Genomic DNA, 27,456 nt, shown 5'->3' on the forward strand with positions numbered 1-27,456 from the left:
GTGCTTTTTAGGACAGGTATTGATGGAGACACCATTCTCTCTAGGAGGGGAAGATTTCTAAGACATGGTAAGCACAGATTGCACAAAATGTTGTGTTGCACACTAAAATTGTTGGAATAAGGGCAGAGCATGATGTGCCTACAGAAGCACAAATTTTCAATCTAGTTAGTATTTGCTACATGTATACAATGTGGCAACAAAAGAAGAGTTCCTTTGCTGCTAAGACAAGCTTAAAGCCTACAACAATCCTAATTTTGTAGTCTCTCGGAAGAAAGAATTTATACTTCCATGTCCCTTGACAAAAAAAAAAAAGAGGAAGACAGATAATTATAGAGGGTTTTTCTGAGGTTTCATAAAACAGCATCACCTTTACTTCACTCCCTATACCTTTCATGCTGCCTTACTGACACTCAGTTAAACAGAGTTTAGTTTTGTGTTAATTGCCAGTGGAGCTTATAGAAAAAAAAAAAAAGCCTTATACTAAAGGAAAGCTAAGTATAGTTATTAGAGCATATAAATATTCTTCCTGTACTTGTCTGCTTTTGTACAACTACTCATCTCTGTGGCAGCACTATTGTTGTAGCCATGAGTTTTGGTTCTAATGTTCATCCTTTAAGTATTTTGCAGGCCTCAGTTAAGAATCGGGACAAAGTAAGAAGCAGAATGGATGTTTTGTGGGAGCTAAAATCCTCAACTCTAGGGTATCAGAACTCACAGCTTCTACAGAGACACTACTTTTGTAATGATTTCCTCTGCTAATGCTTCTGTCTTCCTCACACAAAACTACTGGCTCTATTTCTCCCTCTGGTCTCTAAGTCACAGCTATCCTATCACCTGTTCCCCAGTAATCCTCTCCCCCTGTACAGCCGCTGTACCAACTCTCAGATGATTTAACAGAATAGAATAGTTCAACTTGTTTTAAGGACTGCTGGTTTTCAGAACCAAACACCTCCTGTCGACAAAAGCTGCTCTCTTACCTCACCACCCCCAGCCCAGCTATTTCAGCTGTGACACTTTCAGTACATTAAGGCTGTTTAAACTACTCATTCTTCTGGAATTAGTTATCAATGCAGGTGAAGGTGTATTTTAAAAATCCTAGTTCATTAATCCCAGGATCTGAACGTCAGACTGGAGAGAAATGAGAAAGGATACTGAATAACATCATCCACCTGGTCCGAGGAAGCTGCATCTGCATTTGGTCCCTCAGCTGCCGTCACCACAGTTGAGAAAGCCTAGAATGAGAAAAGCAGCACAGATTTAACACCTTTCTTAGACAGACAGCGCTGCATATAAAAAATGAGCTCCAAGCTGATGCCTGTCACTCAGAAGGAACGAAATTTTGGAATGGTAACTCTGTGAGGTCAGTTCAGGAGCAATTGAAAGAACAAGCAAGGTTACATATTGCCATGGAAGGAATACAGAATGAAAGACATCACTTTACGAACTTGTGTGCCTTCATTTTAAATCCAATTATAGTTCTGGTCCCCAACCCATTCTCAGAAAAAATACAGAGCTGAAAAACATTCTCAAAGCGAGACTGCTTAAACATTCTGGAAAAAATGAAGGAAATAAGTTGGCTGTGAAAAAATGTATAAAACTGAGGGACAGCAAGAGGCTGGCTAGGAATCTTCTGTCCACTTTTATTTCCAGTACACAAACAAAACAGAACAAGTAAAAGGAATGTCCTGTGTACTGCATGTAGTTAAGCTAGAGCATTTCCTGCCTGAGGATGCTGTGGTTGCTAAAAAGTTACCCAGGTAGGCTTACGAAATACAGAGAAACCATTCCAGTTTAGAAAACTAGAGCTAAAACATGATTGTTAGATAGGGAGTATTTGGAGAATATATCCTATTAATATATACTCTCCTGTTACACTCTGCTTTTGGTCACAGTATGAGACAGGATGTCAGGCTAGAAGGACCTTTGCTCTTCCCTAGCACAAGCATTCTCTCCAAGAGCCCCACACTTGCCAAGCAGCAGCACTTGCCTGTTTCCATAAAAGTGTCACAGAATATTTAAAAACAAAGGGGGGAGAGAAAGGCAGCTTTGTGAAGCATAAAAATCTGATCTGTGCCAAGCAGAAAAGAAGCAGAAGCAAAAGATTTTCATCACAGAGTAATAATGCTGAAAGTAAATGATTCACAGGAGTCAGAGGAAGACTGTGGGCTGACGATTGGAGTTACGGTGTGTTCTTGCACAGGATAGACTGAGGTATGTCATGATTTAAGCTGTCAAAAGGGGCACTGAAGAAAAGCAGACTTGCAGCAAAAGTAAATCAGAATACTGAAAGCAGGTAAAGGCAATGTTTGCACTGTCACCTACCTCTAACCAATCAACGAGATTAATCAATCTGCCACATTCCAAATGAAGCTTATATACTATGCATATGTCAGGGGCTTTATTAGAAATGCTTCCTCCATCACTTTTCAAAGCTTGATTCTGATGGAAAGAAAATGAAAGCAAGTAACTTTGATCAGTTTTTAATCATGAACAATCTCTGAGGGTAGATACAGCATTATTTCAGGAAATTGTCACAGTAGGTACTTTAACCAAATGCTTACTGGATGTGTGTTTCATGGGAAGTTGATGGTGCAAAGGAAAAAAAAAACAACAAGAAAATAAGAAAACATGCAATTAAAAAAAAAAAACAAGCCACAACAAAAACTACCTAGGTACTTCACTCCTGGTATTCCTTCTACAATCTTGTAGACTTACGCAGACTCGACTCTAATGAGTGATTATCCGATAAGGCTTTTCCTCAATTCTTTTGCTAGTTTTATTTATGTATCAGAGAGAAATACTCTGTTTGGTGGATTCAGGAAAATAAACTATTCCTGATTTGCCTCAGACCGCGTAAAAAATAGAAAAGGGTCCCTTCCCCTCTGCTACTTCCCCACACCCCCCAAAGGAAGGAGGAAGTCTTACTATAGATCTATCAGATGTACTAAAAAGCAAAATTGCTTCTCTCATCTCAGTTTTATCTTTGAAATGAACAATCATTCCTCTCTGGCTTGAAACTCAGCACCTATAAAGGCAAAAGTCCGATTTCTCACAAACTATTCTATGTCAGGAAATTCAGGTCATCTGCACCAAATCATTTACTTGAGAAGTAAAAAAGCCACTTGAGCCAGAACAAAAGTCTCTGTAGAGCTGCAGAAATTTACATTTCATATTCGTTCTTTTTTTTTTTTTTTTTTTTCAGTTTCATGCAAAGAAGCCAGATCTCTTAATACGAACACAACCACTGATCATTCCTTTCAGTTCATAAAAATTTTTGCTAAAATGCTTTTATACGCTAGTAAAATGTGCCAGTTACTTTTAGGAAGTCTATAAAGCCCTAGCAAGCCCTTCATAAATAAATGCTTTTCAAGGTTGGAAAGAAGGTTGGACAAAGGATGTAACTTTGCTCAAGAATCTCTAGCTTCCCTTTCATAGATCTCAATCCCTGCAATTTGTGAGACTGATTCAGTTCGGACTCTAGCACTTGAGACACTTCACAAGTTCCAGAAAGCCTAAGAATTTCCAAGTTTTATTCATTCTGTACAAGGAACACAAAGGCCACAGACATTAGGTTAATGTCTGTCAGTTCAGTCCAGATGGTCTCCAGATAAATTCAGAGTAACACGGGTAAACCCTCAAAATGTTACAATCCAGACATTAATTTACCAGCCTGTAATTCAGGAGCATACCATAATAGTTTCAAACACTCTTGCGTTATTAACTAGCACAGGTGAAGTTACACCTGGCTCTGATCTAGTGGCTCACCACTGCCCGGAGGGATAACCTTTCTCTTTTCCCCTCTGTCACTTCTAATACACTGCACTGATTTTCTAATCTTAAAACCAGAACAGTTATCACAACCAAGAGAGGATGTAACTTTTCAAGCAACTGTACTCTCCCCGAACAGGGTCATCCATCTGCAGAAATGAGTATCTAGCTGGACCACATGCCAAGAACGATCCAGGGGAGCTATCACTGATGGGCACTGCAGGGTCTCTGCCAGCACCTGGAAGAGTTCAGCCTCGCTTGTGATAACTAGGCCAAGTCTTCCCAGCACAGCGGGAGGGTGCTGCAGCTGCGCCCGGGGACACCCCAGCTTCCTGAGGCAGCAGCACACACGTGGTCCCCAAGAGGAAATAACCAGGCTGACAAGCAGGAAGCTGCCCTAGAACGAGCAGGCGGTTGTGAAACCACACGTACAGCACAGAGGTGCTGTTGCAGAACGGAGTGAGGGAGTGGGAGCAGCCCCCACCACTGCTGAGGAGGGGTTTCTCTTGCTTGACCCTGCCCCAGAGGCGAGACAGAGGGCAGAGATGTACCGTGCCCAGGCATCAATCTTACTGGCTTCCCCAAGGACCAAATGCTGGTTATCCCCCTGCCCTCATGTGGGAGCTTAATTGCAACTCAAGGGTTTTCATTTCATAGTAATCGAAGTATCTTCATGGGTAGTAGGGCTCGCTCTTTGAGATCTATGTGAAAAATCACCCTTCTTACCCAAGGCCAAGAACAAAACTTGCATGATCATCTAAACCCCAGGAAGAGCCAAAATCAGATTTCCTTGTGCTGACACAATACTAAGCAGTGCCTTGCTGGTATTCCACATTACAACTTAGTGAATTTTCAAGGGATCAGTGAAAACAGAATTACACCTTTTTTATGGTGGTGTGGGTTTTTTTGTTGTTGGCTTTTTTTTGTTGTTGTTTTGGTTTTTTTAAGATAAGCATAATCCTTGGTTCATGTTTTGCTAAATAAATGACTGGAATCCTGTACAAAATGCATCCTATCTCAATCATTTGCTGGTACTCCACTGAAGCAGATCCTTTTCTGTCCTCGCCTTCTGGAAGGAACAGCTCTAGAGAACTTTGCTCTGGTCATGGCCCAGGAAAGTACAAGCTATGCAGAAGTCACGGATACAATTAAGAAAAAATATTTCTTTGACTCACACAGATTAAAATGCTAAGCAAGGTACTCAGACAATACTGCTGCTGTTAGAAACTATGCCAAACCTTCACAATCTACTCGGAAAACATCAGAAGTATGTTAAAGTATGTCAAAGAACAAAGTGCAGGATGACAGAGGGCTTTAAATCCTGTCAACTCATCAAAGAGAATACTTATTAAACACATCAATAGGTAGATTTTGCTAGCTCTCCTAATCTATATTCTTACAGGTTTTCTAAAAATATAAATTACTGAGGTTCATATTAGGTGTCTTTAACGGTAGCCCACTTGCTAACTACTGTTTTCACAAATAAGCTCTTGAAGTGGTTTTAGAAATAAGCCCTGCACACAGCAAAACTGACAACCCTCATGCAGATAGAGGCACCATGCCAACAAACCCAATACGAATCTGGCTGTAGATTTCAAAGACTGATCTTTATCCAGTATGATTCCCGATAAGCGTTGGCTTTGACTCGAGTAACATAATCGTTCAGATACAGCTACAACCAATGCTTTCTTCAAAACTGTAATCACATTTTTAAGGGAAATGTTAGGGCACGAGGGTAACTCCAAGTAGCACCTGTAATCCAGGGCAAAAAGAAATGTATGTTCACTCCTTTTCCACATCCCACTCTCTTTCCTTTGGTCATCCCGTGAATTTGATTTATGAAAGAAGTGGAAAAGGGGCTGCTTTTCTTCTCTAGAAAAGGGCGGGGTTAGCTAACAGAATCAGTGACAATCCTTTTATTGGAGTCAGAAAAGATAGCAAGTCAACACACAACAGATACGAAAATAAATGTAAAAAGAACAGAGAACTCCTTCAAATATGCTGCGTTTAAGCTATCGTTAATGTCATCACTCAGCCTGAACAGAGCCTTCACCTTACATCAAGTCTACACTGTGAGGACTAAGCACCTGCCCTGTAAAGAAAAGCTCTGGAAAGAGCCACAGGCACTTTTTTCCCCCATGGACAGTCATCCCATTTGTAACAGAGCACAAAATCACTTTTCTGCTACATCTACAGGAGAAAGAAAAGATCATGACTAGAACAGGCTCTGGGAAATGGATTTCCCACGCAGAACTCTTTCCCTAATGAGCTGCTTTATTTCAGGCAGACAGATTCCCTAGCTCTTTGCGAAGTTCCCAGCTGCTTATCAACACTAACTTGCTGGTTCTCTGCAAAACAGCTGAATGTGCGCCAAGCTTCATGAAACAGCAAAACTAAGCCTTACACATCAGCCTCATGCGTAGCCTTCAGAAACTACTCCAGCACCACAAACAACTCACTTGTTTCTTACCTTCAGGTAGCAGTATGGGTTATTTAAAGCTGTATGAAGTGCAATCCTCGGGGCAGCATTCAAGTGCTCACGGAGAACGCTGGCTGTGTTGAAATACATTATCTCATGCAGAGTCTTGTGGTGTGCAGGAACAAGGTAATTTCTGAAAAAGCAACACGAGGTATGGGGGAAGGAGGAGAGATACAAGCTTTACCTTAAGGGAAACAAGTCTACTGCAGTCAGAGACTACAAGAACGTACGTTTCCCAACCAGTACTGACAAATCTCTGAAAAAACCAAGATGAACAGCACTGAAATCAACTTTTAAGCAGGGGATTCAGTTGTTGTCAACTTTACATCTGATGGATTTAGCTTAGAACTCTAGCTTGGTCACTGACAAAAAATAACTGCAGCAGCTGAAATGCTAACACCAGTCGTGTACCCTGCTCCACAGATCTTGCTTATCCATCTTGAAACCTCCTGATGAGTCTCTGCTCATCTCTGTCTTCATATCTGAAGTTCTTTCTTGGCACAGTATTACTTCTGTTAGCTTCTCTGCCTCCCCCCCTTGCAAGGCTCTATAATTAACAAGTGCTTTCATCTCTTCCTCCACCCCAAAGCCTTTCACATTTTCTGCTACAGAGCTGCCTCCAAAACCCTATCTGCTATGCCTTGCTCACCAAAACAGTTCCCAAAATGGATAGGATATCACACTTGACATCTATACAGTTTCGTAAGTAGAACAGATCAGCAAAGATTAGGGTAAGAACTATCGATTTTATTTTGCCACATATACCCAGTCCTCCCTTAACTTTTTTCTGTAGCTAAAATAGGTTGGTCAATTCATGTGCCAATTACTTCTTCTAATCTATGGAAAAGAGATTTTTTAAATTACTATTATTTTAGAGCCCTCATCGAAGAAAGAATAGAAAGGGAAGAAACCGGTGTGCTTCATACTGCAGGGACCAAGACACAATTTTGACAAGATTAACAAGTCAACATGTTAGCAAAATTTCTGTTGCAACTTATGCTGCAAACTAATGCAGGAATATAAAATGGGAAAGCTCACCTTACAAGACTGTCTATATAGTCAACAACTTCAAAACGAAGTATTTCAAACTTTGTCAGTTTCTTAGACCGCCTTGATTCCTTCAACTCCAACAAAGTCTTTAAAAAAAAATGGTGCATAAAACTACATGGGAGGTAGTTATTCTCTGGAGAACACAATCTATATGTTTAACATGTGTAATTAATTTTTGCTGGCATGTCTTCACCGATGATGTTTGAAAGTGTGATCATGCAGTTATTTTTATTTAGGCCAGTTCTCAAACTGGTAGGAGTTTGGAAAATTCAAAGAAATATGTGTTAGGCAGAATGTGTAATTTACAAGTTAAATAAGAAGAAACCCCCTAATTTGCATTTTAAAATCCTAGTTTATGACAGATATTTTCTATAATTTTCTATGTGTCAGGTGGCCTGACATACATAGTTGGTACTTATTCATTCATTTAAAAGAAGAGTTACTTATACACAACCTTTACTCAGAGATTCAGCAAGCTGGGAAGAACTAACCACGGACAATTACATCTTAAAAGATTCAGTTAAGGAACTAGTCAGTAAAGCCTGTGCAGGCCTAACCTTCTGAAGATGATAAAGGTCTGTCTTCTTCTGGAGCTCCTTTTGTGATGACACGGACACATCTCGTTCTTGGAAAGCTTCTGCTACTAGAACAAAACTAATGTTTGATATGTGGGGTAAACTTTTCCTGACTACCTATATAAACCCCCTAACCCAAGCAATCTGAGAAACATTCAGTTACTTGTTCCCATAGACCCAAAACACAGGCAGCTTTTGAGTCCTGCATCTTATAAAATACTATTAAAAAAAAGGAGTCTGCAGTGCAGCTTAATCAACACTAATTAAGTCACCAAAGCAATTCAGCCCAGAACAAAGATCCAGCACAAGCCTTGCACATCACATGACTTCTGCTTATGTCATCCTAGGTCATACTCTCAACATTTGTAAGTGGGACAGGTTAATACTAGATACTACCGATGCTTTAGGAGTGTTCAAAAAGCCACACACTGCATGTTTTTTTCCTCCTCGCGTACAAAAAAAACCACTAAGTAAGAAATGAGTTCTCCATACTTAACCCCGAAAATGCAACCAGAGCAGCAAAACAAAAGCATGCTAAGGTATTTAATTGTCCAGTTTTATTCTCATCTTGATTTATAACAAAATTTTGTTCTCATAGCTGTGTAGTCTCTTGATCAATTGCACCAATAATTAGTAATTCTCAGGTAAAAACAAAGAAGCAAAAACTCCCAAAGCACAATCAATGCCAAGATGAATGATAATCAAAACAAAAGGTAACTAGATTTCTTGCCTTGCTTATGAAGATGGTGATAAGATGGAGATTCTACCTACAGATCACAGGTAAAGCTCCAATCAGCAGTGACAGTCATGACACAAAAGCTTTTTGGTGACCTACATAGAATGAGTTGGTACTTTCCAGTGCCCTGTGGACATTTTTATCTGTGTTGAAGACTTCAAAGCAGAGAACTTCCTCTCTTCACTACAACAACATATTTTGAGATATTTTTTATCAAATCCCTCAGCTCAAAACAGACTGAACATAAGGGTATTTTGTTTCCTCAAACTTCATGTTTTTATTTTTTCCAGTTCATTAGGCAGTTGGGAAGATGGACTTTGTTGTTAAAAAAAAATATTTTGGACTACCCTTTCACTCTAAGGGCTCTGTGGGAGATTTGGGTACATAACATTTTTGGCATACTTCTGAAAACTCCTGCTAAAGATCAACACAATCACAGAAACAGACAGGAAGAAGTCACCTAACTCAGCAATCTATTCATGTTTACCTTAACTTCCCCTTCCCACTTTCTCATTATAGCTTAAATCTACTTTGAAAACAATCTAAGATAATTCATGGATTCATTAGACCTTCTCTGCTTTAAAAACATCTTCAAATCCTAACTGAAAATAAATACTGCCTTTTTTGTTTTATAGTTCTGCATATCTCAGAATTCCCAGAGTTGTTCTTTTTCATTTATTCCCTCAAGGTAAAAATCCAACTACTTAAAAGCCTTTTGCTTCGATTCTTTTTTTCTGAACTAGATGAACCTTCAAGTTTTCCATCATAATTCAGATTCTTCAGTGATGGTGTCTTTACAGCTTTTTAAAGGTGTTCACCTATTTCCTGTACCACAGCCCTGCTATTAATACATCTGTTCAAATACACATGGTACAGGCAACAGCCAATTCTTCTAAACAAGCCTCAGTTAACTCTACAGCGTTACACGACTGCTTTAATTAATTAACAGACTGCATTGCTTATTGCCTACTTGTCCAAATGCTGGGTAGCAACCATGCTGATAATGAACTTCGTTTAATATGCATAAAACAGACCAGATAACCACTTTGTCTTCAAAAGGGAATCATAGGGGAACACTTCTCCATAGTTCAGGGGAAGCAGTGAAATTCCTAATCCAGAAAAATGCTGGAACATGTTATATTCCTATTTCAGAAGGAATACAGCAGTTTTTGTTAGCCTCTGAAAGACAGAAAGCTTTCAGACAGGACGTTTGCCTTACTAAACTTTCAAATATGTCCTCTACCATGAACAATCAAATATGTGGGCCAGACAAGGTACAGCACGTCAGCACAGCCCTGACAACTGGTGCTTGGTGGCCTAGCTCTTATGCTAATTTAACTGAAAATACAGGTGAGAGAACCTTGGATTAAATACCAGATCATAAGGAAGTCTGCTCCTGTTTTTCCTCGTGATATCTGCTTTTATTTGTTAAATGGTTTTAATGATTGCAACATCTGGTAAAATGCTCAAAACGTACGTATGACAGAGTTAGTGAGTAATGTTTGCTGATCTGTCCAATTTCTTATCTTGCATCACTCTTCTGTATTATAAAAAGCATGAACCACATACCAATAAAGAATATAAACATTTCCTAACTTTGTGCACGTATTTAAAAAAACAATCCTGAAAAATCTGATGGTTTGATACAATGACAGGATATCACCAGGGAAAATTATACCCATTGGTCAGATTATAAAACAGCTTTCATATAATCTGCAATGGAATGTATGATGATACACACCCACCTTCTAGTTTCTGAAACTGGGTCAAGAACTCCTTCAACTTCTCTACCGTGTTATCAAGCTCCTTTCCAGAAGATGACACAAAAATTTCCACACATTGTTGAAGCGTGGTTACCAAATCAGACTTATTCAACATCCTAAAAAACACAATTGTTGGCTGAAGTTAAAACGCAGAATGATGAAACAGCTTTCAGTGTTCTTTGTTGAAATAAAAAGTTTAAAAGTAATTTTAAAAACTCCTTTTAAAAGATAAAACCTCCAAGATTTCAAGCATTCAGTCTTGCAGTAAAGTCAATTTTTTAACTTGCTGTCATTAACAAAAAGAAATAAATCTACTTGGGTAGATGTCCTTCATATTTTCCTGCAGAAATGACAACGAAAGCTTTTCTGATAGTCTCCCTAAAAACACTTGCTGGATACAGAGCTGTAAGTTTTGAAACTGTGAGTCAGAACAAAATAAAACAAAAAAAAATAGGTAGGGTTCATAACTCATTCCCAGGAACAGTAAATGAAATGGTAATAAAATCAGATTAGTATATTCACACATCCACAAAATCCATTACTCTGTGATTCAGAATGATTCTCAAACAAAATCCAAATTGCTGTTTTCTGTATTTAATTGCTATAAACCTAACCACAACTAGAATCCCAGAATCATTTACACTGGAAAGGACCTCTTGAGATCATCCAGACCAACCTCCAACCTAGCATTTACTTACTTTTAATTAAGTATTAGGGCATTTTATAAACGTCACCAAGCACTGCTCAGTCTCAGAATCTTCATTTAAAAGCTATCAAAGCAAGTCCTTGCAAATATCCATAAATGAAATCCAGAATTACAGTCATTGCATCAAGCCAGTACCATTACGCATGCATGCAACTTTTTTCATGCACTGTGAGAGGTTCCCATTGCTAAACACTGGTTCTGAACAATCACCCATTTGTAATAGCTGCTGTTACTAGGAGCCCTTCCCATCCAATTCTCCTGTTTTTGCTTTGTCTTATACAAAACAAAGGTGCTAACACAAAAATAAAAAACAAAGGTGCTGTTAGTTTAAGGATTTTAGAAGATAAAAAAACCACAGCTACACAAAAAAGGGAGCATAACAAAAGAATGAAAAAGATGGTGATCAGCACGTCTGGTAATAGGTCTCCTTATCAACCACCTAAACACTAACTAGCAGAGATTTAAGGAAGAATTTAGAAGAGGCTGGGAAGCCTTATGGATGTCTGGAGGGGCAATTGCAATTGGAGCTCTAGTTTCCAACTGACAGTTGATGCTAAATGCTTGTAAAGGCTAGAATTTGAAACTTCAGTTTATCTGATTCAGGGTTATAGATTTTTTGCAAGTCAGGTGTTGCCTTCAGATGCACTTGGCTGTACAGAGAAGCATCAGGAATTAACAACAGAAAGGGTGACCTTGACCACGCAAAAGGCTACAAAACATTTTGAAACTGTCTTGTAGAATCGTAATGGGTAAACAAGATAGCCTTCTTCCAGGCCAGACAAAACACTGCAATGACAAAACACCTAAGATAGAGAGGATAAGCAGACTTGGAGATCTATGAATGGGAAAGAACATTTTGTGCTTGAGATTACTGCAAAGTATGCCAGGTATCAGAGAGTGGGGTTAAGATTTTAACTTGGTTAGGAGACAGACTTAAAGCAGAAAGGAAGATCTCCAATCATCCAAAACCAGTAAATAAATCTGATTATTCAGAGACAAGTAATGAAAGAGAAGAAAGAAGCTGGGATGAAGTCCACAGAAACTCCTCCTGAATGCTGAAATAGGGAATCATCTGAAGAAGTGACAACAGAGATTGGTCAACAAAATAACAACAGTCACTGAAGGGCAGGACTGTGATAAGCAGTATGTGATGAATGGTATCAATGATTAGCAGAAACAGTATCTAGACAGAAGACAATAGGTGAGACAGTCCTCAGTTTTGCCACCCTAAAAGCTTGACCAGACATCTCAGCCACTTAGCTCCCCATAACCAGTCAAGTGAGACACTCTCCAAGATCTCTTAATCTTATCTCTCTTCTGGCTGTATTAATCCAATGTGAACTAAAGCTCACGCACTTTCCCTGTCTCCCTGTGATATTTTTCAGACTCTAGACAACTGATTAAAGCAGAGTAACTATTGTCTAGATTGCTAAATTTACATCACCTGAAACACCATCTGTGGTGAGAGCACTTTTGTCAGAAGGAATAAAAGCCAGTCCAAGCAAAGGCTGAAGTAGAGAACCAACCAACCAGCCATAAAAGGAACTCAGTGCAACAACGGAAACCCCCACATTCGAACACAATTAATGACGGGCAAATGAGAGACTCTGTTAGAAATCAAGAAATAAGCTGATCAAAAGCTTCTCTACTTTTCACTTTCTAAATACAAGGTAAAAAAGACGGACTCCAGAAAAACACCGAAGAGAAGAATAAGGGATGGGAAAGGGCAAACGTAAGGATATCGACAGGTGATGTGGCCCCTGGGAAGGCAGAGATATTAAAGAACAGTGAGTAACCTGCATACCTGAGCAAAGGGTAAAAAAAAAGGAGATTGTGAGTAGAAGGGAAAAGATCACATTTTATCATTTTATTATAATGTATTTATAATTTTATTATAAAAGATAGCAGCAAGGTTCTATGCAGAAAAATCAGGGACAAGGGGAAGTATGTGTAAAATGGAAGAGAGTGTTCCAAGTATTTGAAGGAGTTGTGCTGATGGAGTTTTGTTAGAAAAATGACAGAATTCACAAGTAAAAAAAAAAAAAAGAATTATCTATGAAAGGAATGGCCATGATCACTGTATTTCTATCAGAAACTCCTACAGTGGAAGCCAGGACCAGAGGAACATGAGGGAGATGAACAGATAAGAATAAGAGGGGAGTAAGCCAGAATCTGATGGCAGCATCAACTTTGAGATAGAAGAAGCAGATGAATTCAGAGAGGAAAAAGCAAATTAAACATAGGAGGAGAAAAAAGAGAAGAGAGAAGAAAAATGGCCAAGAGTTATTAGAGATCACAGACAAACAGTACAGGAAGGCAAAATGATGCATTTATGGGCAAGGGTTGATATGCGAGTGCTGTCGAGATTCAGGACAGTCAGAGAAGGATTAAGAGGGAAAGACTGTAGAAATGAGAAATCAAGCATGTAATCCTTTCAAAGGGACGAGGGTAAAGAACACAGCCCAGTGGCAATGCGTAAGAAAAACTCAGTATGGCAAAGGTACGGTTTGAAGAGTGTGCTTCCTTGTGTATGTGAGCCCAGAAAGTTACCCCCCACCCACCACTGACATGGTTTTTTAATGCAATTTTACTGTCAGACACATCAAACCTCACAAGCTCAGAGGCTCTTGAAGAAGCAGTTACGGTAATAGAGTTGCATCAGCTCCTTGTGTGACAGAATCAGTGTATTATTTAAATGAATGCAGCTATCAGGGAACAACCACTTGCCACAAAAAAGCACGTTTAAAGGTCTGTAACTGCAACATTGCAGTTTAAGGGGTTTCTGTTAAGAAAATTGGCTTAGATGACACTTCCTTTTTAAACACTGACAGGCAACACAAGTGTAGGCTCTTCTTAAGTCCTAACCTCACAATAACACAAAAAATTAACTCAGTCCCTGTACAAAGTTAGAAAAAGGCAGGAGGGGGAAAGCAGTAAAGAAATATGAAAGGCCTCAGATACTCATTTGTAACAGATTCTAATTTTCACAACAGATTAAAATTTAGGCCAACTAAAACTAATAATTTGGTTGATAATATCTAACAATCGTACTTTAAAAGACAAAATGTGTTCTCATTCACACACAATAATCTCAGTGGTTTCAGTGTAATTACTCAGGGCACAATAGATATTAGAACCTGGTTGAGTTTCATGGAAAAAAAGACAAAATAAAAACAGCAGTTAATTATACCTGCAAACAATCCTACAACTAGCTGCAAAGAGGTAATATCCTCAGCTTTAAGTGCCAGAATAACCAATGACTGATATTCATCATGTGTACAGTGGTATTAAAACAAAATGGAAAAAAAAAATTAAAATCACCTTGCTAGCTGAAGACATGACTCATACTCCTCCGTCTCCCACACTTGGTTTTCCAAACACGCACAGTGCAGCTCTCTGATCTGTTATGCAGAAGGTGAAGAAAGGATAAAGTGCTTTACAAACAAAGTAATGCGGAACTCTTACAACAAGCTTTTCAAAGTAATACGTAATTCCTTTGGAGCTTGTTTTCCAGAGATGCAGAATGATTGCAAAAGAAATGGGAGCATTTATTATCTGACAGAACTAAGCTCCTAGTGTTGCTGGAGTCTCCGTGTTGCTACGCACAGGTTTCAAACAACAAACATTCAGATGAAGATAACTGCAGCGAACAAAGAAGAACTCCAATCAAATGCCTCAGCTAAAACATCTTTTTATTCTCAAATACTGTGATAGTTCATGCTGATTTTGTAGTTAGGGACAGATTCTAATAACAGTGTGGAATACATTGAGAACAGACAAGTGCATATGCACAGAAGAAGAAATTGCTTAGCATGAGAAGGTGGTTTTAAAGACACTGGAGTAATACGGCTATTAAAAACAATTATCACTGTTCCCTTACTATCATTTTATTCTGTATAGAATGTTGCTGAAACTTGGTCTCTTCATCTGAATTCAGTGAGTGAGCTAATAGATGGTAGAAGAGTATACATTGTCTGCAATGCATACAGATAATCCCAGATGTGGGAAAGTCGATGTGTGGATTCTTTTGCTGATCTATACATCTGCCACCTCCTTGGAACCTCCTTGCTGTTGACTGACAAGGTACCATCCATGCCACTAAAGAAACCATACGCTGTTGCCCTCTGCCCACAGCAAGAAAGCATCTGCCTCCATTTCAAGAAGCAGGGGCAAAGCAGCAAAATAGCCAAAGAGAAAGAATAAATACTTATTCAGATACCATATTAGAAACAAAAACCCCATGTTTCACTAAAATGGAATAACAATACATCACCTGCTTGCCCAAAGGATACTTTGGAAGAGAAGATATGAAAACATGAAGACATCTCAGAACTGAAACATAATTTTCATGGTAAACATGCAAGTCCTCCAGCAGCTTCTGTATTACTTCCTACAGCGACAGAATAATTGTTTTATAAGTCATTCTGACATCCATTTATTTAAAACTCTCATAAAGTACTGAAAATGAATCTGAAGTTTTGACATTGTGGTGTGCTATGATTTAAATCACCAGTGTTAAATTAAGACTACAATGCAAAAAAGCTATATTTCAACAGTTCACTGCAACCACATTGTATATTGTTAACTTTACTTTCTTCCCCCATGTCACTGGAGATTTGTAATTGATTAGCATTATTATTTTACCATTTTCAACTATATTTAGCCTTTAGATTTGGTATGTCATCTCACAAAAATGAGTCGATACACTGCATCTTTAACAGGCAATGAGAATTTATATAGCTACTTTCACTCAAATCCTTATTCTTTGCGTTTTTATACTACAAATGCATTTAAAAATTTATTTCTGATATTGTGGGTGTCTGCTGTTTTCATTAGGTATACATAAAAGGACCAGTTCACAGAAAACAAAGAAATGTGCAGTTGCTGCTCCTATGTGCTCTTAATTTGACTTCTGTTTATTCATAGATTGAGAATTGCAGAAAAACCTCATAAATCATGTATTAGGAAAAAGAAATTATTAACTGCTGCTACCGAATTTACTGGATGGCATCTCATTATCACTGGCCTCCCATGGAAACATACGTAACACGTCTGGAAAACTGAACTTAGCTTCTGGTAGCTGTATTAAAGTACTTTGCGCTCATTACATTTAAGACTCTGAATCAGAATATCTTCTCTCACCTGTCTTCCGTCTAAGATAAAGAGAAAAAAACCAGAGGATTCTCTGCATATTTTACTGCCATTTTGCTCAAATCTGAGCAAACTATTCCAAATGGCGAGAGAGAAATAAAACAAGGCACTGAAGTTCTCTAAAGTTTAACTGAGACAAAAGGTATCAAAGAATAAAAATGAAAAAAAAAAGCAAAACCTTATCTGCAGGCACTACAAGGAAGTACTGACGTGGAAAGAATAAATATCATGTTGCAAAGACTGAAAGTAACGACGACACTTAGTGCAGCAGAGAACTTTCTGATATTAAAAAAAGTTTGAGATTATTCAAAATACTAAAGACTTTTCTCCCTGTTCATCTATTAAAATGTAAGCGTGACTGATATAACAATTGTTTAAACAACTTCCAAGACCTTAGGGTAGACACTCACAAGTTTGTATTTTAATTCTAAGCAGGATCATTAAAAAATAATTATCCCCACCACAAAAAAAGCTGAGAGAAGAAAACAAGTTCTCTTTAATGCTGCTACAATCAATCTTATTCCCCCAAATTCAGAGCATTATAGCATCTATATTTCCATCATCTTGTTTCCCAGGTCAAGACTGATGTATAACAATGCAGTAAGACTATGTATTTTGCTAAATAATGGAGTGAAAAGGCATATTGTTTTAGAAGAGTTTGAAAACAGTATCAGAGGACTATGTAATGTTATTTCCACAAATACAGATTGCCACATTTACGTAATTTCAAATGAACTTTGCCATGAAAACTTTCAGACAGAGTTATAAGTAATTACGATGTAAAATTGCTTTTAAAACATTGTTCTAAGTAGGTGGAACTCTTCCCAGTTATTTAAAAAAGTGGTAATAACATGCAATATAAATTACTTCTGACAAAGGGTATCGCAGGTTTACATGCTAAGCTTGAACAGCAAGTTTACCTGGTCCTGAATATGAACAGTGAACTTATATGAAATAGTAACATAGTGACTTTGAAAGTGTTGACAAAGTTTGGCATGATAATGTAGATGAGTATAACATACAGAATAAACAGCACCCCATTAATGCAGCAGTAGGGCCTTTTCTCCCCAAGCAGACATAAACTGCCAGCTTGGCAGTGCAATAGTAGTCCTACCCCTATTGCAGAGATTAGAACAAGTGTCTTCAATTAAAATTTGTCAGAAGCATCATATACACATAAGCACAAGAATTCTGGCTTCTTTCCCAAACTTACAGGGTGAGGCTCATGAAATAAGTAGTATATTATTAATTAGACATATACAGTTTAAAACATATAAAGTTTAAGCTGATGAGTATTCAACTTTCAAAGTAGCAGACCATGACGTGGTCTTTAAACAAACAGAGTCTCAGCTGCTCATTCCCACTCCTCCTCTCCTCTTGTTTCAAGAGAAGCATTTATGCACCTGCAGAGCAAACTGCATTGAGGAAATCATTTTGCAGAAACAACCCAGGAAAAAAATTCCCATGTCTTGTCTTCTCTTTCGGTTAGGCTACTTGAATTGGACTGTTCCGCTGATTACATTCGTTGCACAGCCACACAAGCAGTTGTGCTGGCACATCTGCTGCCGTGGGAATAAACAGCATGGAAACAGCAGTAGCTTAAGCTTATTTTGCCACTGAAGACTATGGTCATAAAATAATGTATAAATCATGTCTTGCCTTGACTACTATAACTGCACTGCACTTGCAAACTTGCCTGCTACCAACCTCTCTTCCACCCATTACTGTTGTTCCTCACACTTGAAAAGTCCTTACAGACTAAGAAGCTCTGCTAAGATGCTTTATCTTTAAATGAATTTTTATTTTTAAAATTGATTTTTACTTTATCTTTAGTAGTACTAACTTGCCTGACACGTTAGCTATGCTTGAGATGAAGAGTTAGGAGAAACCCTTTACCCTGGGCAGTGTTTCTACCAGGAATGGTTCAGCTGGTGAAAAAGCCAACAGATTTTTGTTAGTGAATTCATAAAGGGCTCACAATAGTAGCAGCCTGACTTTAATCACCTGACAAACCTTCAGATAAACATGTAACATAAATTAAAGTTTTAATCCCGTACGACATCTAGTGTGAATATGTGTGCCTTGGGACCCAGACTGCCCTACTGAGTTCAGTCAGAAACTACACAGAGGGTATGGAGGATTAAGAGTTCATGAAATTACCACCAAGATTACTTACCCATTCTTCAAACACTTCACTGGCTTTCCAAGAAAGTCAGTCTGAGTAAGCATTAAACAAACAGGCCATAAATAAACCTTGTAACCGTATTTTAAAGCAGTTATATTTCTAGACACAGCTAAAAGTTGATGTAAGAAAAGTTGTCCAGCTGTATAAAGGTATACCTGGCAACACTAGAAATTTGACCTACTAATCCTAATTCTCCTGTCTACTGGACATGAAGCACAGTACGTACTGCATGAAAGATGTTATACAGAACTATACATCTTAGTCTTGTATTTTATTATGCTCTACAAATTAATATATTGGGAAAGTTATTTCTGGTCTCCAAAGACATTCTTAAAACTTCACCTTTAAGTAGCTGTCTGATGTCAGCAGTGCAATCTGTTTCTCTGATGCCTGACTTTCCACATACCTGGTGGCAAAAAAACCCAAAAACATAAAAATTATAATGTAAAGTATGATTAAGCATTATAAGGTTAAAAAATTCAAAAAGTTTATGCTGCTATAAGGATTTTTTTTGAAAGATTCAAAAAGGGACATTCAAATCCAGCAAGTTGAAAGGCTACTCCAAAACCACAGAGATTATGCTCTAAGTCAGCTTAACAAGTTCAAAAGTGATTTATGGTTACTTGTCATAATAGCTTGTATTAAGAACAAGAGAAAAAAAATAGTTCAAGTGATTACCCATTACAGAAGCTGTACTCTCTCGACCAGAAAATTAAGGCTTCCTGCAACTGTTTAGAACTGCCCTCCTTTTGATCAATTTACTTTTGCTATAGAAACATATGCATAAGTGATCCATAGTTTTCATGGAGCTACATTTACAGATTCCTTGTATCTTCTTTAAAGCTGACTAAATACATGACCGTCCAAAAATTCATTTCCCCTTTTACCTTCTAAAAGAGGGTAGTCTTCGAATGTTTTCACACTGATCCTGTGATAAAGAATTTACTCTCTTCTTAGTGTCTACCAGTTGGCAACACAATATGCTAAGAGGCTGGGAATAGAAATGCTCCACCATACAGAGCTGAAAAACAAAGCAAGAACGAGTGATGTTAATAAAATTCATCCTCCCTCCTATATCTACCTTTTAATGCTTTCTTATTACTACAATGCATATACTGCAATGGTAGTAATGGTATTCCTTTAAAAAGAAAATCATTACAGTTCATAAATATTCCATAAGTCACTACAGGACACTGATTATTCAGTTTTAAATAGTCACATAATTACCTTTTTTGCTGTATGCGCTATTCACTTTCAATACCTCATTTTTCCCCCCCTCTTAAATAACGATAACTATAGCTTGTCAAATATTTTCTATTCACTTATGTAAATTATGGCATCCTTAAGGTTACATATTCAGTTCCAACGCTCACAAATAACAAAGAGTATATTTAAAGATACGAAAAGCAACTATCATACACAAGCAAACTTCTCACATGTCATAATTTCAATTTCTGTTTCATGTACACAAAAATACACAGCTAAGCTCCTATTATGCATATGTACAAACTTTATCACTGATTTCAGCTGTACTAAATGTTTGTAGAAGCAGGGCCTTGCAGAATAGTAGCATATACTCATCACATCTATTCTTAAAAACAAAACCCCAGTCAGACTATCTCACTAAAACTTTTAAAACAAAAACTGTCAAAGAGCAAAGACACTTTGGGTCAGAAAAGTTAACAGCACTCCTAGACATAATGAAATGATGGTGATCCCTTGTACCTATCACTTAGGAAACCTGATCTGAAATTGCTTCATCCTCAAATACTTTTAACACACAAGGACACAGCCATATGCTGTCAGGGCTAGGACCTGTATTTTTCTATCAGGCCAGTGGGGAATCATTAAATCCTGGTGACTCTTTCAAATACAAGGAGTGGAAACATACGAAAGTCCACATAAGTCTGTCTGCAGAAAGAGATACTACAGTCAGGGTGTTTCTCCTGGCCACATGTAATCATTGAATCTTAGATATCAAAGAAGCTGAGACACTCTGAATGTATATGACACTAAAAGGGCATGTTTTACCAACAAGTTCACGCATGGAAGTAGGCAAGAAAGAAAGAATTTCACAATCCTGCATTAAAATAGATTACAGGGACTAGTAAGTTCTTTGGAGAACTCTTGTCCGCAGTCTGCAAAAGCTGCAAGGAGACTCGGACACAGAAATACATCTAGACATGAAGATCTATATAAGCCAATAAAAGTACAAAGATCATGCTCTGCGTACACTGTTTTTGGAAACCTTAAAGTCTTACATGTTGTCTCCTGAGAGGGTAAATGTAACTCTGGCATTGCTGCACAGCTGCTTGGAGCACAAGCACCACCTAATCTGAGGCACAAAGTAAATGACCATACAGCTCCTATTTCCCTGAAAAAGTAAGAAGTGTGCATCCAGAAACTGTGCCAGAGGAGTTCAAGTGGGGAAGAGACACTGCTGTAACCTACTCACACCATGGCAAACCAGAGTACAAGGACCTGGTACAGAGGATAAGAGCTGGAGGGTTCTGTCAGGAGTCTCAGAAGGCACAAATGAATCTATAGCAAAATACAGGTCTTTCTACCCACTAAGGCAGATTACCTTTTTTAAATGGAACCTTTCAATATAGGGGGTTTTTGTGGCAGAGTAAGCTTTTTACATGCTTCTTCATACCTGTCCTACATGTTAGTAGTTAAGGCTTCAACTTTAAAACACCCACCTGTTCACAGATCCAAACTGTTTCCAAAGGACAGTTTTTCATCCAGCAAGATTAGGACCTAAGAAATCTTTCAATGCCTAGTAATTACCCTTGGTTTTCAAAACCATAATTTGAGTTCTTGTTACCATTGCCTACCTGAAATCCTTTGATAAAATTCTGGACAGAAAAATCATGGTACAAGAATATGTTGATGAGAACCCGCAGAACTTTCTCACCCAGTTTAAAGGGAAATGGGGCTGTCAGAAGCAGCTAAAGGAGACAAAAAGGAAAAGTAGCCATAGCAGAAATTCTTTCCTGAATTCAACTCAGCAAAATTTATATATACAATTTGATACAACTCTCAGTATGTGTATAGCATTCAGCTAAATGAGATACTAAATACACTGCCAACTTCTAAAACCAGTATTTCTACTAAAACATCGATCAAAGATTAAGTTTACTATTTCACCACGTATTTGTAAGTACCTTTCACCAATATGTAACGCTTGATATTAGTTTTAACACCACTGTTGTATTTATTTTTAAAATTACAAACAGAACAGAGATTGCTGTAACAACCAGGGATACTGCTACTTTCAGCATGCCTAATAGTGATTTTGGAAATCCTTCACAAAGTGGTGTACAAAGAATCGCACAGGCACAGTGTCTATATGGCTTGACCATTTGAATAAATTGCTAATTTTTGACAGGTGGCAAAACCCGGGCTGAACTGTATTTTTCTATGTTTAAAGCTATCTTTTTCTGGAACAAAGTAAAACTCGAATCAAAGCACTACTTTAATGAAGGGGTGGGAACGTCAAAGTGTCATTGCCTGAGTGTATATGCGCAGATGTCAACGCAAAGGAAAGATGAAAGCAGGTGTGTGAGTGTGTCTCCGTGCCAGAAGGAAGCCCTCAGTGCCTAGCTACTCTGTAGCTATGAGTAGAAATATCTCAAATCCACAGCTCTCAGGAACAAATTCCATTTCAAAAGCTTCAGACAAACAAACATACTTTTAAAGGCCACACATGTATACTGTGCTCGAATAGCACACATGCTCCTCCTATGAAGAAATGAAATTACCTTGTCAATTATAGTAGACAGGTGCTCCTTACAGGAAAGGGACTGGAAAAGCTCTATGCACAGCAGAGAGGAAGTAGAGTGAGGAAGTAAGCTGTGGATAATCATTGGAGATGTAGCGATTCCAAAAATCAGTACTAGAGGTAATTCATGGATATGCTGACTAGATCAGTGGGGAAGGAAGGAAAAAACGTAACGGTTACGTTGTAGAAAATCATGAAACAAATGCATTATGTTCCTACTATAGCACCCAGCTTAGATGCAGAAAGGGGTAGATGAAAAGACTGTCAGTAAACCAAAAGTTTTTATGTGGAGTAAAATGAAAGGAAGCTATTTAAAGCCCTGAAGTAGAAAAGCAAATTAAAATATATTTTAGGATTCAAATTTCAGCAAGTGGCATAAGAAGCATCTTTTCAGCTAGAGTATTGTATGGTCTTATCTTCCCAAAAAGTTACATTCAGAGAACTGAATCTTATAGTATGAATTATTTTTTTTTCAGAGAAATAGAGGAAAAAATAAGAGACATTAAACAGCTAACAGCCTCAAGAAAATTTACACATTTTACACCATTTAATACATTTAAAATAAATACAAAACCTCTCTAAAGTTCTATGTTCCCACTATACTTAAAAAAGAATTCCAACTCCTCCATAGTCAATCTTCCTCTTCAGATAGTATTTTAGTATACGCTTTGAGAACCGATAACCAGGATGGAATGCTGTATTCCTTGTGAACAGCATACAAATTATACAAAATACAGTGTTTTCAGTCTTATTTCATTATTATTTTCCATTTTTTTATTAGCTTCAAGGCAATACAAATTCTGCTTTCTTAAAATATGTTCTAGGTTAAAACTGACAATTTATTCCTTTCCTCTCTTTTTACCACAGCAACTTTTTGACCTTGGTGTTTTAGCTGTTATCCCAGAAGTATTTAATTTCTCTGACTCCTCAAAAGTCATCACTAGAAACGTAAACATAAAACCAATAAACTTCATATAGTACCGTTCACTGTTGATAACCTAAAATAGTATCAGACAGAAACTGAATCTTGTGATTAACAAATCAGAAGAATCTCTCAAATTTACTCACTTCACCCTTATTACTAAACAGGTTTAAAACTGAAATGGAGAGAATAAACCCAATCTCTACAATTTTCCCAAAGATCTTTTCAAAGTATTATGCAACTCTGCCAAGCTTCTATTTTACCCATCTTCTGTTTTATTTTAATTGAGATAATCTCTAGTTATAAGATCATTTCAATCCTCTACACCTTTTTTTCTGAAGAGACAGTATATTAAAAAAAAGTGTATTTGCAAATAATACCGACGAACTTGAACTGCACTTCATCTACATTCCATATGCTCATAATTAGGTATTTATCCTTGCCACAAAAAGAAAATAAAACACACCACTTAAAAAACAATTAAAAACTCATTTCCCCCTGCCTTGCACCCTAATTATTTCCAGATAACTGTGCACTTCTGGTTTTACTTCTTGAAATGTTCCCTAGAGAGCCCATCTGTCAGATCTGAAGTAGAAAAATATTTTTATTGTGTGTCTCAGCAAGTGAAATTGCCTAGCCTGGTTTAGAGGTAATGTCAGGTGTGCATGCTGCAGCTGAATTAATTGTACCACTACAGCCCCAATTCTGCTGCCACTATAGTTTCAACCTGAGGACCAAGTCTAAGATGTACTTTTTGGAGAACAGCATGGGGTTTTGATTAGAATGCACGAGATGATATTAAGGAAGACAGGTTAAGGAAGGACAGGAGCACCTGAAGTAATCAGCTACTCATTACAGAACCTGGCCAACAATGAGAAATTCTCTGGGGAAGTTTTATATACTCCTATTAGTAAGCTAGTCACCTTTAAGCAGCATTACATCAGTAGTCATGCGAAAAATATACCCTGAAAACAATTTTTAAAGTCTAGAGAAGAATGACTGAGGCATCTTAAAAAAATTAGTTTTACAATCACAAATTCTGTAACAGCTAGTATAAATAAATCCTCTTGTGTAAAGAATTAAATCAGCCATCCAGTATCGCAGCCCAGCCCTTAGGCACTTGGGTTAAGAGTCCCAAGTTAGCTTTAAGATAATTTATCCCCAAAATCTAGCAAATAGGTTTTTGCTCAATCACTGCTGCAAAGCAGCAGAATCAGTATTTGATTCCAACTCTACGCTGGCAACACTGTTACACTACAGAACAGCTACAAATAGAAAACGGGTAGGGGAGTGGAAGAACTAAACCTCAGTTCATATTACCTGCTGATGACTATGAAGTCTTGAAGTACTTTTGTGGTGAAACTTTCCATGTCTTTGAATATAACTACAACTGGAGGAGACTGCCAGTGTCTGGAAGGGGAACTTCTTTTTTTGCTCGGAGTTTCAGAGTCTGTTTTCTTTAAAGCCATTTGTTATGCATTATTAAACAGAAGACAGTAAAATAAAAAAGACTGAATCACATCTACGATATTATAATTCTCTGAAGTGACATGACTTTTTGCTACAGTTGTGTTTATTATTAGCATCTAGAATTGCATTTTCTCTTCCTTCTGTTTGACACAGCATAAAGTACAAAGAATAAACATTTTAAAAACTCACATTCCAACAAAGACAAGAAGAGCTCTGTGGGACAGAACTAGTGAAATTCTGTTGGGATTGAGGGAGAAGATTTAAATTGTGTACACAGACATTGCCCAACTCCTATAGCTTTACCCAGTAATAAAAAGAGCATGTACTCATTACACTTTTGTTTAACACACTGCTCTGATGAAGTCATCACAAACTCAGTTCCAACTTTTATTCATGACAGGAACAAAACTTAAAACATCATTAGCTTTATTAAATACTAAGATACAAAAACATTTTGAAAATTATTTTCTCACTGCTTGTGAATTTAGTGTGAGCTTCAGACATCATAATGGCACTTTAGCACTAATATGGTGCCTTTCCCCTGGATGGCTGTTCTTTCTGAAAGTTTTGTTTTAATAAACAAAACATCTCAGCACTCCTGGGAGAAAAGCATCTGGCATGAAGTTGATACTGCGTTTAAGCTTCTAGTTTCCAATTAAACATATGATAAAATACTTTTTTGCTTGTTTTTCACAATTCTGACATTCATACCCCATCAGAAACTAACTTCACATTTGTTATATATGTTACAGATTTATATTCAAATCACCTTAATCCCAGTTATTTTTAATATTAAATTAAAAGCTAACCTTTGGCATTTTTTCACTATGACAAAGAAATTTGAGTTATTTGATTTCTTTTTTAAAAGCATCTAAAAGGTCAGGTGTTTTTATAAACTTGGTGATTTAAAAAAAAAAAAAAAAACCAATCATACCTTTGTTACACTCCCATACCAGTTGATAAGAGAAGTCATTGAACAACGTATTTTATTCTGAGAAACCGGCACATAGTCCTCATCTTCCAAAGAGTCCACATCTACGCAGCAGTTCATCAGCTGGCCCATCAGCTTCTGCATCAGATTTTTTATGCCTTCACAAAATGTTTTTAGACACACAGTAAAGACATTTGATTATTCTGTAACACTTCTCCAACTCATACACTAAAAAAATTACCCCAAGTTATCACTTAATATTTTTCACTTTTCTAATGATTCTCCTTCTCTCTCTAGAACGCACACCTCATGCTCCAGAAAGCTTGAAAGTGTTCATGATATGCATGGTGTTAATGAAATAAAAATTATCCTACTAATTTGCCTAGATAGTAACAATTCAGGTTAAGATGTTGGCCCTGCATCTTTCCTGAACTCCAGCCACATGCTATCAGAGTGACCTAAAAATAAATCAGGCTGCCAATCCATAGATCTGGAGATGCCAACATAAGTGGTTCTCATATTTTATCTAAAAAATAAAAAAGGAGCAAGGACAGTGGCACAAAATATTATTCTAACCATTCTCTCACTGTAAAAATGTGACCATAAGGATTTAAAAATTGGAATGCATACATGCACTGTCCAATTAAACAAGAGGAAAGCCAACCTACATTACCAATGTGCAGTACACTAAGCAGCATGCTCTTGACATGCATGCTACAACTAAGTAGCATTTAAATCTTCATTGTTTTAAACAGAACTGAATATCTCTTAAAATACAGTAGGCATCACTGCTATGTTAACATGGGATTGAGCAAATCTTTAGAAAGTCTTTGTGATCCCTCCCATTATTCTTACATTTGGGGGCACAAGCTAGAATTTCTAGTTATTTGATAGCTTATTCAGAAGAAGCAGCAAAGCTACTACAGTATTTACCTGGGCAATCTTTGGCTTCCAGCAAGGCTACATAAGGAGTAATGTTATTCTGAAGGAATTCCGAGAGACTTTTAAAAGTCAAGTTGTGATCTGTAACATTTACACCTAGAAAAAAGACAAATTTTTAAAGGCATTTTTTCCTATGATTTGTGACCACAATGATTGAATAATAAATGGAACTGCAGACAAAAACCAGAAGATACCTCAAATATTCAAGGAAGGTATGAAAAGCATTGCATCATCTATGAGTAAAGATGAAAAACTAGCACAAGATTAGACATACATGTTAATATTAGCTGATTAAAAGAACAGGGAATCACTGCAAAGACACCTCATAATAGCTTGGTTTTCTTCTTTAAAGAAAGATTTCTCAAGGGTGCAAACCTGCAAGGAGCAGGATTGGTGTTCTAACCTCCCTGCTACTCACACCATCAGAAGCCATCCACAGTCATATAAGGCCTGCAGACAAGAAGATGAAATTCACCTTCTCTAGAAGACGAGCAGTGCATACACCCAAGACCTGGATCCTCACATGGCTTATGTAAGGAGGAAAATTATTACAAGTTAGTATGAACTACAGTATGAATTTACTATGAACTACCCAATATTTACTGCCTTTGTTAACATCCTTAGTCAACCAAAAAAAGAACAAGCCCCTCCAGAAGGCAATTCACAGCTTCTTCCACAGAAATAGTCAGAGCAGAAGCTTCTTGCTTTCTACTACTTACAAAAGTAGACTGCCTTCCAGACTTTGTTAGTGCTCACATGGTACATTTGAAGCACAGGTCTGATTTTAGGTTCCCTGAAATGATCCACTGAAAATGCCATCAGGTTGCCTTGAACCAGGTTTAGAATTAGTTACAACCCTTTGAAAGAAAAAGGGGGGGGGCAGAAGGAAAAAAAAAAAAAAGTACTTCAGAGCTTCAGTAACTACAGTAGTAAGATCTTTAGCTACTTCCTTCACCCACTGCTCCTCTTCCAAGATGACGACATTTCTTTCCTA

General features: G+C 37.6%; 1 protein-coding gene across 6 annotated transcripts in view; it reads right to left on the reverse strand.

The window, feature by feature from the left end:
• ORC3 (origin recognition complex subunit 3) overlaps nt 1-27,456 on the reverse strand; it is a 37,589-nt gene that overhangs the window by 171 nt on the left and 9,962 nt on the right. For 2 of the 6 annotated variants that reach the window (XM_042803384.1, XM_033002787.2), the window contains 15 exons: nt 26,454-26,558; nt 25,524-25,678; nt 24,440-24,576; nt 22,178-22,337; nt 21,251-21,364; nt 19,301-19,434; nt 18,756-18,819; nt 15,351-15,467; nt 14,399-14,478; nt 10,354-10,487; nt 7,855-7,940; nt 7,286-7,383; nt 6,239-6,380; nt 2,323-2,439; nt 1,153-1,232 (listed from right to left, as the gene is read on the reverse strand). In XM_042803384.1, coding sequence (XP_042659318.1) covers nt 1,153-1,232; nt 2,323-2,439; nt 6,239-6,380; nt 7,286-7,383; nt 7,855-7,940; nt 10,354-10,487; nt 14,399-14,478; nt 15,351-15,467; nt 18,756-18,819; nt 19,301-19,434; nt 21,251-21,364; nt 22,178-22,337; nt 24,440-24,576; nt 25,524-25,678; nt 26,454-26,558 — 1,723 coding nt within the window. Of the gene's footprint in view, nt 1-1,152; nt 1,233-2,322; nt 2,440-6,238; nt 6,381-7,285; nt 7,384-7,854; nt 7,941-10,353; nt 10,488-14,398; nt 14,479-15,350; nt 15,468-18,755; nt 18,820-19,300; nt 19,435-21,250; nt 21,365-22,177; nt 22,338-24,439; nt 24,577-25,523; nt 25,679-26,453; nt 26,559-26,837; nt 26,859-26,880; nt 26,900-27,181; nt 27,320-27,456 lie in introns of those variants that run through there. The other 4 variants (XM_033002785.2, XM_042803387.1, XM_042803386.1 and 1 more) reach the window with 4 other exon arrangements.

This window comes from Tyto alba, unplaced genomic scaffold, assembly GCF_018691265.1.
Source record: "Tyto alba isolate M040663 unplaced genomic scaffold, T.alba_DEE_v4.0 Super-Scaffold_40, whole genome shotgun sequence".
NCBI lineage: Eukaryota > Metazoa > Chordata > Aves > Strigiformes > Tytonidae > Tyto > Tyto alba.